We start from the raw sequence: 14,374 nt of genomic DNA, 5'->3' as shown, positions 1-14,374 counted from the left end.
AGAAAGAGTCTGATTCTTGACTCAGTTTCTGACTTCTTAATTTGGTTTAACTTCTCAAAGCCCAGTGTTAAACTGGCCACTTTAAAATGGTATCATTTGATTAACAGCTTTGAAAAATCTCCAGATCCCCAGATATACAAATATAGGAAAACTGCTTTAAAAGACTGATGAAATGAACTCACAGACATACCTAATAGAGCTGATTTCAATTAAATCTGAAACAACTGCATTTAGAATTATGGCACATTTTTAAATGACTACTTAAGAGAGTGGGGATTCGCCAAAGAGAGGATGTTTAAGACGACATGATTTTTCATGTATTCATATTAGATGAAACTCCACAGGCACTATCATGGAAAGTGATATCCAGCTTGAATATCTAGGCACTGTTTACCATTTGATACATGGCACAGGCTTGGTTTTGAAATAACTGTATAATTCAAACATCTAAGGACTGATATTCTGCAAATCACATATATGTATGCTTAACTAATCCCATCAATTGTATAAGCATTTGCAGAAACTGTCCCTGTGGTATTGAGTCCATTTTACTTCAACCATAAAATGTACAGTAACCTGCTGCAATCACATAGCTGGAAAAATGCCCGGTCCACATTCAACTTCTAACAGAGGGCAGAACATCAGAAGTAGGAGCAATAGAAGCTACTTTTAAAATAATCACTGATACAATGTGCAACTAATTCTCCTTCACTGGGGACGGAACCAGCAGCATAGGTTAATCTATAGATCAAGTTAATTGTGAGCAAAACCAGTTACAGCTACACTGACTCCAAAGAATTTGGGCTTTTCCCATAAGATTCTTAATTATTCTCTTGAGGGAATGTGTGCTTACAGAGTCTATGAAGGAGAATCAGTTATCAACAATGGAGATAAAAATAAAAAACACATATAAAGATAAAAAATAAATCCATTAAGAAAGTAAACTCAGAAATACAGATTGCAATCCTGTCCTTAGAACACCTGGCCTGCCAATGACCTAAAACTTGTCTTTTCAAGCTTCTATGTAAGGATACTGAAAGCAATTTTCTTTTTAACCTGAACGATGACAGTTAAAAGTTTAGATCATTTCAGATGTTTACATTTCATTTTACACTATCTCCCAAAGTGACCACTCTTACAGTTTCAAGAAGGAATTTAATTTCCAGTGGTGCCTTGAATTCACTACACAGACACTATAAAATGCAGTGCAGAGGACATCTCTCTGTATTCAAACAAAAAGGAACTAACAGGTGGATAGGACCACAGAGTAGAGCTGGAAAAGGTCCAATATGCTTGTACTTTGAAGGAAAGCACAGTCTAACTGGCCAATAACAGGACTGAGAAACCAGTAACTCTCAAATTGTAATCTCAACTATATTACCTTTTGGCTTTATAAAAATATATTTTGAACCTTGTTCACCAAAATGTCTAGCTCCTGGGATGGAATCCCTAGCTCCACAGTCAAATGAAACCGACAGATCTGGCACAAAGGACAACAGCCCACATATTCCTGTCCCATATGAATTTCCTAATCAGAGTGGTTGCAAGTCATATTAATATTCAGTGAATCTTGAGCTCTTTTCCAAACCCGTAGGTGAGATTTCACAGGAGCATTGGAAGATGCCCAGAGGAAGTTCAACTACTGAAGCTGCTGGTTCTGCTCGGGGCTTCATGAGAAAGTACAATTGCATATTAAGTAACTTCACAAGGAGTGGCAAACATGATGACAATTCAATTTGAGCCACTAAATGAAGGATTTTGCCACTGATTTAGCATCTTAAGTTCTGGTACAAGTACAACAGAAGACAACATTTCCTCTTCTCTTTTCTGCTTTGAAAGAAAGCATCAGAGAGATCTCCTATGTTTTGTGCAGACTCCTCTACAGAAATGCATAAAACTTCTACTGAAGTAGATCCTGGAGGGAACGAGATGGAGAAACATAGAAGTTCGAGAGGCCAGCTGTACATGGGCAGAATCAGGTCCTTCTGCTCCTAGAAGCGTTTGCCAATGGAATTTAAAATGCCCCAGGGTCACGGGCTGTTAAAGGTTATGCAATGATTTTGAGAACCACACTCTGCCAAAATCATAATTTAAGAAGATTACAAGACTCTACATTTGGCCAGCTTTACACTGAAAACATCCCACTTGCTTTTCCTTGCCTCGGTAAAGGTCTGCTGATAAAAAACAGACATACTATCTTGTAACGGTTAAGAGTCTCTTACCTCATTTTTCTTATCTGTAGCTGTACCTCATTAAACGTTTGCTATTACATTAAAGACAAAAACATGTAGTATGTACTTTTCATCTAAAAAGAATAGTGTACACTTGATCCCTTAATTAAGTAATGTGCTGGACTTCAGAGCAGCAGGTCTTTCTGTCACAATCCCTGCTTAGTAATTAATGCTTCTCTGCACCACAGCATGGAATCATTCCACAGTCCAAATAGGTCCTGCATCAACAAAAGTACTCTTTAACTATCTACTACTCATCCAAAACTATTTGTAAGGCCATTTTCATTCTCTAGCAGGGTACCATCTTCTTGGATGAACAGCTCCCTCAGCTGATGAATCTTCACTCACCAGGAAATCTTCCTCTCTCAACCATGATACCTCATTAGCCCCTGCTTCATCCTCCCTAGCTGTCCCTAGGAAGGACTTCTCCACATCCATCAAAAATGTATTTTTAAGTAAGGTCATATACACCCTCTCCATGAAGCACATTTGCCAGTGACTACCAGCTGCATATCAGAAGACTACACAGTCTCTACCCAACTTGCTAATACACAAACACACATACCCAAGATGCTCCTCCAAAATCTGCCCTCAGCTATTTTCCTCCTACATGATTTAACAGTCTCTGGTATAAACATACAGAAGAAACAATCCATCATGGTCTGCGCCAGCTGCAATGAGCAACTAACTAACTAAGGAGCATTCAATACCTGAATGAAGACAGCCTGCTTGCTAACCAAGCTGTGGTGTGGACAGCTCTCAGAGCCGGCAGAGTTCCTCCACTAGGATGGTGTTTCACTCAGAATGACAGTTGATGAAATCACTACTCAAAGGACAACTTTTAGACCACTCAAAACTAAAAAAAAGGATAACAAACCTAATAAACGCATTAGAGATGGGGAAACCTCAACATATAGCTAAGCAGTAGAGCTTAGCAGTTAAGAAGGCTTAATGCTTAGACCTTCATCCCATAAGCACTTCGCAGAGTCAACAGGGCTTTCAGCACAGTCACTACTAAGTAAGTCAGAGCTTAACCACTGTGGGTGAAATTCTGTTCTATGGAAGTTTCTTGGGAGAGTCACAACTTCTCCTTAGACTTAGTCACAGTTGCTCACTCACGTCTTCAGGCAAAGGCAAACCGTACTTTTCAGCACTGAGGGTCAGTGTAGTGTTTTGGGATGCTTTTCACACCAATAAATTAGATCCCTTCCATCTTCTCTACATTAAACATGAGCATTGGAATATTGACCAAGACAGCAGATTTCAAAGCTCTTACAGAAATATCTGACAGCTATTACACACAGAAAGTTCAAAACACACTGAAAGCTACTACTGCTTTCAACTGTGGTATTACAAAAGTTACTAAATACACGAACAGGTCTCCTATATTTAACTTTACTAGCATGTGACCAATAGCACCTGAGCTATTACTTAGCACAACACCAGAGCTGCAACTAGAAAAAAAAAAACGACCATGCGTTAGTGGAAGAGACAGTCAAGCAAAAATAACACTGAAAGTTAATTTCAAAATTGTCAATTTTCACTGATCAGTTTACATGAGGTTTAAAGGGGAATTACAATTTTTAAGAAGCTGCTTACTTAAAAGTCATTAAATAATTCCTGAAACCCTTTGTTAAGTGTTCAGATTCTAGAATCATACACCATATAAAAGAATATATTTCTTTCACTTCACTACTTGAAAAGTCTTTGCCTATTTGTCCGTTTGGAGCCTATACAGTAACATACGTGAGCAACACACTGCTACTGAAGTGTCATTGAAAAGACTACTGAAGATGATAGTTTCCATTATCTACTTCAGCAGCTAGAATACTTGGAAACAGCAGTATGATCTCCAAGTTAGAAAAAAGATTTGGGCTCCAGTTCTGCAAGTGCATTCTTCATGTACTTGCACTGACAGGACATTTAAGGGCGTTTGCTCCTTCCACCGCACGCGAATCAACCACATGCGTGACTGAGTGAGTGCGGAGCCGGAATAGGAGGAAGTGCTGCTGGTGTTACCTTCAGTTTAAGGAAAATGATTAGATACAATGATTGAGAGTGTTGAACTGCCCGCCATCGAGGTGACAGCTACGGCTAACGTATCACCGGTGCCACAGGAAGCACTTGCGGGCTCTGGAAGTTCCCAGCCATGCTATTTTAAGCAAATGAGTAAAACATTTATTGAGCTAAGCCGCTCCGACGCTCCGGTCCGGCCTCACACCCGGCGGCAGCGGGAGCCGCTCGCCGGCAGCGCGCCGGGCCACCGCTGACCCCCGCCCCCCCGCGCTCCCCTGGCGGGGTCCCGCACCGGGGCGTCCTGCACGGCGCCGCCGCTCCGGGGCCCGCCAGGGACGGAGGGTCCGCGGCCGCCAAGGGCAGGGCGGCGGCAGCGTTCCCCGGCCGCGCCGCTGGCAAGGCCCGGCCTTTCCCCCGCCTGGCGACGGCCGCCCGCCGGTTAGAGCGGAGCCGCTCGAGCCGAGGGGAGGGGCAGCTCCTTACCCATCGCGGCACGCACCCGCCGCTGCCAGCGCCACCAGCCCGCAGGTCCCCCGAGCACCACAGCCGCGGCCATGCTGCGCCCCCCGCGCCGAGTGACCTCCTGCCAGCCGCCACCCGCCCCGCCGCCGCCACCGCCTCCCCTCCCGCTGCCGCCCGCCACCGCCCGCGCGCTGCGAGCGGCAGCTGTGGCAGCCAACCACAGGCGCTCCTTGGCGGCACCCAGCCAATGGGAGCGCAAAGTCTCCTCCCCCGCAGCCGGCCGGCCCCGCCCGCCAACCCGTGATGGATGGGGTCGGCCCGTGCCCGGGGCCCGGAGCGCAGCGGGGCGGGGCGGGGGCTGGGCAGGCGCTGGGGAGTCTTATTGGGGCGGCGGGTGGCCGTGTGTCGCTGCCCGCTCCTGCCCCGGGTGGGGGGGGGTTGGAGGGGGGCCGTTCCTTCCAGCCCTCCTCCTTGCCTGCGCCTGCCCGCTGCGGCCTGTCTTGCCTGTGTCGCCGCTGGGAGGGCGGCTTGGCCGAGGCGAGGCACAGTGGGGCTTGTGGTGGAGGCGAGACGGCGGGGACGTGAGGCGTCCCCATGTGAGGGCCGAGGGCCCCGCAGCATGGCGCAAACGGCGCCCTTGGGGTGAGGGGAAAAGGCCGCGTTGTGCTGTTTTTGCCTTGTCCGGCGGCAGGTGAGCGGTGGAGCTCATGACTGGCGTCGTCCTGCGCAGAGCGCGGTTCCCGAAGGTTTATCAACATAGATTAAACGTGTTTGAACAAGCTGCTAAGAGCTGTGCGGCTCACCCGCAGCCTAGCGCCTGACAGGACTCCGGGACCTTGCTGGCAGTCCGGGGGGATCCGCAGGCCAGGCGCTGAGGGAGGGCAGGCTGCGGGCGGGCGAACGCTGCCTCCTCAGGGCAAGGCTTCGGTTCCAGCCCTGCAACTGCCACGTTTCTCCTTCATGAACAAAACAGTTAACTTCTTGACAGCAAAGCTTGTCTTAATTTGTTGTGGAGGAATGGGTACTCCCTCGGTCACTAGGTTATTCTTGCTAGGTCAGAGCTTTTTTCGTAGCTGTTGATGTAGTATCATTTACATACTACTGGGAGAATGTCGTCATCAGGAATAGATCTCGGGTGTCAGTCAGCTAGTCACTCAGTTATATGTTACCACAGAAGGAACAGGCTTGATGCATTAGCTTGGCTCTTCTGTCAGTACAGCACTATATTTTTATGTATTTGCCCCTATAAAGCAATGGATGGTACACAGTTAAATTAACCCACCTCAACATAAAGGAATTTTGCGGGCAGTGAAAGAAGAATGTTGTTATATAGTAGCTTTAATCCAGCATGAATGAGTACTACCACTCAACAGGCTGATCTCATACTGTCACCCAGTTACTTCTTTTTCTCATTGCCTCCCAGCTGAGCACTAAGACAGAGTATGACTTGAGAAGAATAAAAAGAGATCTCTGCACAAAGGGACACACAAAACCAGAAACCCTTTAATTTGCTAGCACTTTGCAAAACATTTGAAGCCCCAGAGACTTGTATATAGAGATATTTTCATAAGCTCACTTGTCTTGGATATTTGAAGTGTGCCAAGTGAATGAAGCTACTGAGCTATGTTTACTTTTTTCCTTAGTGATGAGGTTGACAACCATCTTGAGCACTGGTTTTGTTGGGATGAGAAAGATGTGATTCCTCGTCGATGCAGCTATGCTGGCAGAAATCTGTAACGAGGTGTAGTCCAGATAAGGTCTTTGGAAGACATTAAAACCTGAGTTTTATATGTTTTACAGAACTTTGAAAACATGCCTTTTTTTGCCTTCCAGCCTGATTTTTCACTACCTTACATTTTGGGAGTCATTGACCCTTTTCCAAGTGACTGTAGACTCCTATGAAACCTGAACTGAGTTAGAAAAGTAATTAATTTTGGTTTTTTTGAGTGATTAAGAATAGATAGGTTTAAAAGGCATACGAGGAGACTTTCACTTTGTACCAGCATAATAAAAGTGCACTACAGTCACTTCCAAACAAAGCATGAGAAAGTGGAAAAAAGAGAGTCCTGTTGATAAAAGTGTAGCAGACTTAGCCTTGTATTACTTTGCCAACACACCTGTTAATAAACTCTATTGTTACAGGCATGTCCGCTGTTATCTCACTATAGTTTTTACATTGCTTTTGTACAGGACATGCTTTGGCAGACAGATGAAATACCTGAGATTAGATTAAATGGAATCTCTGCTCACATAATGAACACTGATACAACTGATCTCAGCAGTTTAGTACTTCTAAGGTAGCCAGTATGGGAAGGAAACATTTGCAGGACCAGATGGTGCAGGGCTACCATACTGCAGAGTATTTGCAGGAGAATGGAGAAAATTAAATTAATAGTGTTGTTGTGTTTTTTATTTTCTCCAAAATACCCTCTAGTGATGTTTGAACTTTAGTAGGCTTATAGTAAACTTAGCTCATTTTGTTAAAAATAATTTTGCCTTTCATAAAAGTTTATCTCACTATAAATTAAGCCTTCCTAGTTAATTTTGGTTTGTGTGTTTATTTCTTTGCCAACCTAATCACATTCTTTCCACACAAAATGAAGGAAAAAGTTTTGTTAATTTCAACATACTTTTGTTTTAAGTATATAGCCGTGAAAACTTTTACTTATATTAAAACCGAGGATAAAAATGTTGTGTTTATTTCCAGCGAAGCAGCAGTATCTCCTTACTCTCACCTAGTAAGGTAGTGTTTCATAAAGATTTGTATGTGATGATTTCTGAAATTGTTAACTAGTTAAAATGCAAAGAAACTATTATTTGTATAGCTTGGTTCTACAAATTATTTTTTTTCCCTTGTGTTAAAAATGGGGATACATACCTCATTTGAGTGCACACAACCCCTACTTTTTAAAGTAAAATGCTTCAAAGTAATGCGAGTAAACTCTAAAATTGTCTATAAAAATAAATTCATTAGATATTTTAAAATACCTTGAAGGGCCAAAAAAGCGTTCCAGAAATCAGTGATTACATGGCAAACATGCCACAAAGGGGAACTGTTAACAAGTGTGCCTTTGCCAATAGTAGGAAGATTGCCAACATCTAATTGGCTTTAAAGTTTTGTTCTGTCAATGGTGTATTGTATTTTAAAAGCAGTAATGCCAACCTTATGATTTAGGTGTGAAATGGGACCTCAGAATATATGACTGATTATGGCAGGAAGGAACTATTTTCTTAAGGAAGACTTGCTAGCCTACTTGTTGCTGTAGTGTAAGTAAAGAGTTTATTTTGTACAATACAGCAAAGAGAACAGCATAAAAATTATATATGAGAACGACAAGTAGTAAGCATATAACTGGTACATATCTGTTCTCATTGGGAGATCTTGTAGTGTTTTATAAAAAAAAGAATATAGATGTCGTTATAAGAACCGATCTTTTAGCTGCCAAACCCATTTAAGTCATTGTTGCCCTGGAAACCTATGTATTCCTGGAGGCCCCCCCCCAGTCAGTCCAGCCAGTTCAATTGCTTTTTGACAGTTTTCTATACTGGACCTGTGAAATGAGCAGGTTTTAAAAAAAAATCCCCACTCCTTTTGCCCCAGCTGCTCATCCCACTCTTGCGTTACAATTTACGGCCTCTCAGGTATGCTGATATGGCTCTTATTAATGCACATCTTTTCACTCATCTGTTTTACTGCCTTCCCCAGCAAATGCTTGCACTGGCGCACTGGTCCTCACTCTGTAGGGACTAAATGGGCTGAGCTGGAATGAATGAGCGGGACAGAAGGCTCTTAAATCAGCTCCTAAACTACTGGATATTGGTAACGTAAAACCAAATTCTTGGTGATGGGAAGACTAATGAGGCTCCCTGTGTCACATAACACATCGGTGACAGGAAAGGGAAAGAAAACGCAACTTTCTTGACTGCCATTATCATATAACTATATCAAACCGTGACCACTATTACCACGTTCATTAAGCCACGCTGCCTGGCTATTATTAACACATAGTTACCGTATCATCTTGCTTTGTAGACAGACTGCTGCTTGCTCATTTCTGTAGGATCTGAGAAACATGGAAACAAAGATACAGTACCTTCATGCTGCAGGGATACAGGGTCCTGTATCCCAGCTTGTTAGATCATCAAAAACTTGTGTATATTTACTTACATCATACCCAAAGAATGTGATGTAACCTTGTAAATTTTGTAAACCTTCGTGTTTAAGTGACTGAGATTTATTTTCTTACGCTGTAAGAAATATCTGTAGACCTCAGGTGTGCTCCATAATACATGTGACATAGTAACATGGATGTTAAAACATGAGAACTTGCCAGAACACTCGTAATACAAAAAGCAGCTGCTACTGAGGTACCGTAGGTAAGTAGTTTTCTACCTGTTGGTATATTGTGTTCAACAAGTTCCAGGACATGTAAAGAAACATAAACACGAGAATAAACAGAAAATAATCTAAAGAAGGCTATTCTTTTTATTCTTAGTGCTGAAAATGTGGACATCTTAGTTTGCTTTGAAGATCTCATATAAAAAGACAAAACAGAGAATATTTTCATCAATTTGCATTTTCTCAGATTTAAGGATTTTTCTCCCTTAAAAAGGAACCTCTGAAAGCAAAGGGAACTATAAGCACTGTGTCATATTATGGTAAGGGTATTTAGATTCACTTTTAGAACCTGCCCAACTTTAACTATTGATTTGGGATAATTACATTTGATCAATTTTTTTTTTTTAATTTTCCATTACTTCAGGGAGATTTTCTTTTCAGGACATGGAATTCTATAGCCTGAGTTGATAACTCAGCACAATTTCCACTGAATTTAGCAAGAATTACAGGAATACAACACCTATAAAATGGGACCCTCATCGCAGAGTGATATTTAAATTCGACATTAACACTACCTAGTGCAGCCAAAGGAAACTTCAATGGATGCAACAGCCCATTTGAGACTTGATTCAAAATGAACTGGCAGCCAAGCCTACAGTGTTTTATTCCTCCTTCTAACCTTTCATCTTGCATTTGTTGCATTTACCTCTCTGCATTGGAGAGCTTTCATAATGTTTGTAAAACGCAATAAAAGTATGCTGAAGCTGCTCAGGAATCCTTGGGCTGCAAATAGTTGGAGCTGGGAGGGCATTCCAGAGAAATATCCCTGCATACTTCCTCTCTGACTGATCACTGCTGGAGACAGACTACTAGGCTAGAGGGACCTTGAGTCCAACACAATATGACCTTCTTCATGCTTGTAAATATTCGAGTTGGGATTCTCAGGGCAGCATTCATTTCTTAGCTGTGTGCACTTCACTAGATAACTAACTGGAATGTATCAGCAGGAATGCAAGGGGTTATTTTTGCCTACAGAAGAAAAAACCTTGTGTAATCTGAACTGCTTTATTTCTTGCTGAATTATATATTTTGCAGCAGCATGTAGTTTAGTAATCAACCATGAACTGAATATGTGTGATACTCTGAATATTGCATATGCTTAAGGGGAAGCAAATTCCAGGCTTCTGTGGCAATGTCGTCCCCTGGGAGAACACAGAAACTTTGTTTTGGTATGAACACTTTCTGTTTTGTCAGAAGCGTTTGTACTGTAGTTTGGAAAGCAATCATATCTACTGGGACATCAGGTTACCGCAGGGTACCAGTGCATACGTATTTGTAATAATTGATACCAATTTCAGTTAAGCACTAGAGTTTTTGCCCTCTTTTTAGCCCTGACAAGGCTCATTAAGATGTTTAGGCTAGACTCTGCTGACTGGGTTTCTTGGAAGAGCTGAAACGATTCAAGTACCTATTTCCCATCATCTCCTTCAAGTTCTCTTCAAAATCCCACCCAAGTAAAATGCAATAGAGATGCTTTCTCTAGATTAATTTAATTGGAAAATGCTGTGGAGAACAAGTCCTTTTAATCACAGCATTTTGCTAAATCGAATGTGTTGCAGTTCTGGTTACGAGCAAATTCAGTCATTACTATCTTACAAGTAAGTAGGATGTTGTATGTGGGTGACTGCATATAGGTTGTATCGTGAATGTTATGGAGCTGTTCCTTTTGGAGAATTGGCACAAAAAAAATTCACAGTGTAAGGACCTCTATAGCATCCCATAGCAATTTGAGATTGGTTTAATTTTTGTGTTTTAACTGAAGATATGTTTAAATGAATTTAGAATCTGTCTATGTTTGTGTACAATACCTTATTTTCACATCCTTATTTCACATGACATAGAATGCAAAGAGGAGGATGACTTTTGTTCAGATTTAGATGAACACCTTTTGCAAAAGCAGCTGAAGAACGAAACAAATTCCAAAAGAAATATTGCTACATAGGATAGATATTTGGTATCAGTCACCGTCATTTTATTTTGACTTCTACTTGCGATGCACTACATATAGAACATACCAATTGGTGTGGGAATTGCACAACACAGTCACTTAATGCCCTTCTGCCAGTTATGGGGTACTGACATAGGAAAAGAAAATGAACATGGTAGGGCAACATGAAAAAGCTACATGCTAAGTTGATCTCAAACCTAAGGGGCCTGAGTAAGGATGAGGTAATTGTTGCCCAAGAAAAGATGCATGCATATAAAACACAGAAAAAATAGTTACATTTTTCCCAATCAACATACGTGAATCGGTCAAAAAACATCAATCTCACATTACTCTGATAAAATCCTGGACTAACCTTCTTATGACATAGAAAGAGGAATCCTGACACTATCAGTCCTTGGGTTTTCCTGCACAAAAGTGTAAAGCACGTTACATGAAGAAACATTTTCTTCGTATGGCATGCTCCTGAGCTAAGTCTGGGCTTTGCCAAAATGGGAGGTGATCTTGCTCCTATTGACAGTCTTAGGATTTTCTCCTGATTTTAGAGGAAGCAACATAAGGTCCCCACTGGAATAAGGTGTATTAGGGGATATTCCACATCTCTGGCTTGCTAGAAGAATTAGTACCCATGAACATAATCTACTACAGATCAAGAGAGCAATTAATTAACTTTTGACAATGAGATACTGTTACTTAAGTAATATAATTCAACACAAAAGAACCCGCTTTTATTTTCTGTACTTGGTCACAAAATTTAGACTAATTTTTTTGTTCTGAGTGTGCAATTGTTAATAAATTTAATTCATCTGGAATTTTAGCTATAGAGAGGATATAGGAAACATCAACTTTATGCGCAAAAGGACAGAGAAGACTTTTACAAGAAGAGCACACAAATCAATGTGGCTCAACGTATCACCTCTATTCCACACAAAGACAAAACTACTGCCATTACTGGGGTCCTGTATTGCCTACGTTGCCTGCATTGCTTAGACTGTCTTGTCCATTGAAAGATTTTTGAAGGAATTTGTAATAAACAGATTTGGAATATATGCTGACATGAGGCAGTTAGTTGCAGAATCTTTATTTTAACTAATCTCCATTCTGCCCTATTGAAAATGTAAGTTGACTACACTTTATGAAACATTTAAGAGTTCTAAATACAAACCACACATTTAGTTTAAGACTACCACTATAATTTCACCATGTAGCACACACACCTATGGAATAGCTTGTTTATTATTGATTTTGTTTTAAATCTCTGTTATATATTCATGCATTTCCCTAATGCAGACTATTTTTATAGGTTACTTTTAAGTAACAGCACTTAAGTAATAGTCAGCTGCAGTGAAAAATTGCAGAAGAAACTATCAGGTAACAATACTTTTTAAAAGGAGTATGCTGCTTGTTCATAAAAAATGGTCCATGCTTCATCTGTGCTGTGGTATGAATTCCAGCAGAGCAGAGTCATTAGGGTGTTGGTCACCAAAACAATAGGATAATTTGGTAAAGGTCAGCATTATAGTGTCAGAGCTCTACCCCGCCAAAAAAAAAAAGGAAAAAACCAAGAGGTGTGCATTTGCTTTCCTAAAATAAGAAAAGGCAAACCTTTTGTTAATGTGCAACTTACTGAGGTTAAAAATTAATTTAATTTTTGTTGTCTCAGCTGGGAGATAAGAGCATACATTACATGGAGAGATGTTGATTACACTAAAAGTAACCAGTTAAATCTAGTTGGGAAATACATTTAAAAGTCTCCCCTTAAAACACACAGTACTAAACTAAAACTTGGCTATGATTTAAAGCTACTACTACAACAACAACAGTAATAATAATAATACCACCAGTAATAACAAATTAATTTACTGTGGACACTTTGAACATAAATAAATATAATTGAAATGAAAATCTGGTCTGTTGTGCCTGTCTTTTTACGTCTGACAACTTCTAAGAAAAGATACACAAGAAAAACCATAAGAAGATTCAAAAATCCAGAGTTGTTGATTTAAGAAAACCAGAGTTTTCTGAGCCAGACTCCCTCATTATTATTATTTCTGTAAAAGTGCCATAGTATGCCTGCTCATGTACACAAACTGAAGCTTTGATTTACAAATACGATGGAGTAAAAAATATTTTCCATGACTGATTTGTTTGAAAGAAAAATACGTTTTGAATGGTTTATTTTTTCCCCAGTAACACATTATCCTCACTGACCATGAAATCAAACTTTGGTTTGTTAATATTAAAAATGAACATAAATGTATCGTTATCACTTGAGTAATATAATCCTATTATCATTTTATTAGATAAGCAGTGACAATGTTTTGTTTGTAATAGCCTCTAGAGATACAATAAATCTAGCAGGGGAATGTCAGCCCAGTCCAAGACAGATTAAATGTAGAGAACTGGAATATAGTTCCCAGTAAACAAACACTTTGAGGTCAGGAGGTCGTACTTGCTCAGCTGTTCTTCATAAGCCCTATTGGAAATAACTTTCATACCATCACTGAATATGTTTCATGCTACCTAATAATACCGAGGGCCAAGTACAGTTGTGATAGAAATTGTTTCTAAGTGAAATATTGAGTGTAAAATGACCAAAAAGCAATATGTAAATGGCAAATCAGGATGATGTTAGACATCCAATGGGTGCAAATCATAAGGTCTGCTCTTTTGTGGGGAAAAAATTCATCCCACTTGGAAGCTTGTGCAAATTCCCTTTGACAAATGAACTGATTTAGCCCCGGCAACCCTGTGATTAATACAACAAAAACGAAGGCTTACTATATTTGAATTTAGAAGAGGACTAAGAAGAATATTCAGCCAATGAACTCTCCCTTGGTGGTTGACTAATCGCAACAGAATGGGGACCGCAAGACAGAAAAGGTCTGGGAAGGACAGAGAGAAAGAACTACATTCAATTTGCTTTTGGCATCTCTTCTAACAGGGAGAAAATTGCCTGGATTCTGGGAACGCATAAATAAATAAATAATTAAATAAGTAAGTAAATAAATAAGTAAATAAGTAAGTAAGTAAGTCAGTGTGTGCTTTATTATGGGTAAAGTTCTCAAAAACTGTTAAGATAACTTGGTGTTTTTCAGACTCACACACCCGACTTTAAGGAACTGTACACTTACAGGAACTTACAGGCTGTATTAATAACAGATACTGTTGACAAGCTCAGTCAGGTCTCAGTGGTAGCATTTAAGCAGGCAGTTTCATAAGGCCTTAAAAAGTCTCCTTCAGCACAAACAGAAAATCTGCAGAAAATGCAGGTATACAGACCAAATGCTGCCCACTGACATATCCCACTAGAGATAACTG

General features: G+C 40.6%; 1 protein-coding gene and 1 long non-coding RNA gene across 2 annotated transcripts in view; one reads left to right on the top strand and one right to left on the bottom strand.

Moving 5' to 3' along the window:
- HIBADH (3-hydroxyisobutyrate dehydrogenase) overlaps window positions 1–4,885 on the bottom strand; it is an 87,229-nt gene extending 82,344 nt beyond the window's left edge. The window contains exon 1 of the mRNA XM_064444349.1: window positions 4,731–4,885. Within this exon, the coding sequence (XP_064300419.1) occupies window positions 4,731–4,803 (73 nt within the window). The 5' untranslated portion in view covers window positions 4,804–4,885. The remainder of the gene's footprint in view (window positions 1–4,730) is intronic.
- A 240-nt stretch (window positions 4,886–5,125) lies between these two features.
- On the top strand, window positions 5,126–12,932 carry LOC135312062 (uncharacterized). Its single transcript, XR_010371705.1, has 3 exons — window positions 5,126–5,400; window positions 6,353–9,368; window positions 9,473–12,932. It is a non-coding gene; the product is annotated as an uncharacterized LOC135312062 (long non-coding RNA).
- The last annotated feature ends 1,442 nt before the right edge of the window (window positions 12,933–14,374 follow it).

The sequence above is a fragment of the Phalacrocorax carbo genome, chromosome 2 (genome assembly GCF_963921805.1).
Source record: "Phalacrocorax carbo chromosome 2, bPhaCar2.1, whole genome shotgun sequence".
NCBI lineage: Eukaryota > Metazoa > Chordata > Aves > Suliformes > Phalacrocoracidae > Phalacrocorax > Phalacrocorax carbo.
The sequence above is the reverse complement of the archived record's forward strand: the minus strand, read 5'-3'. Positions and strand labels throughout refer to the sequence as shown.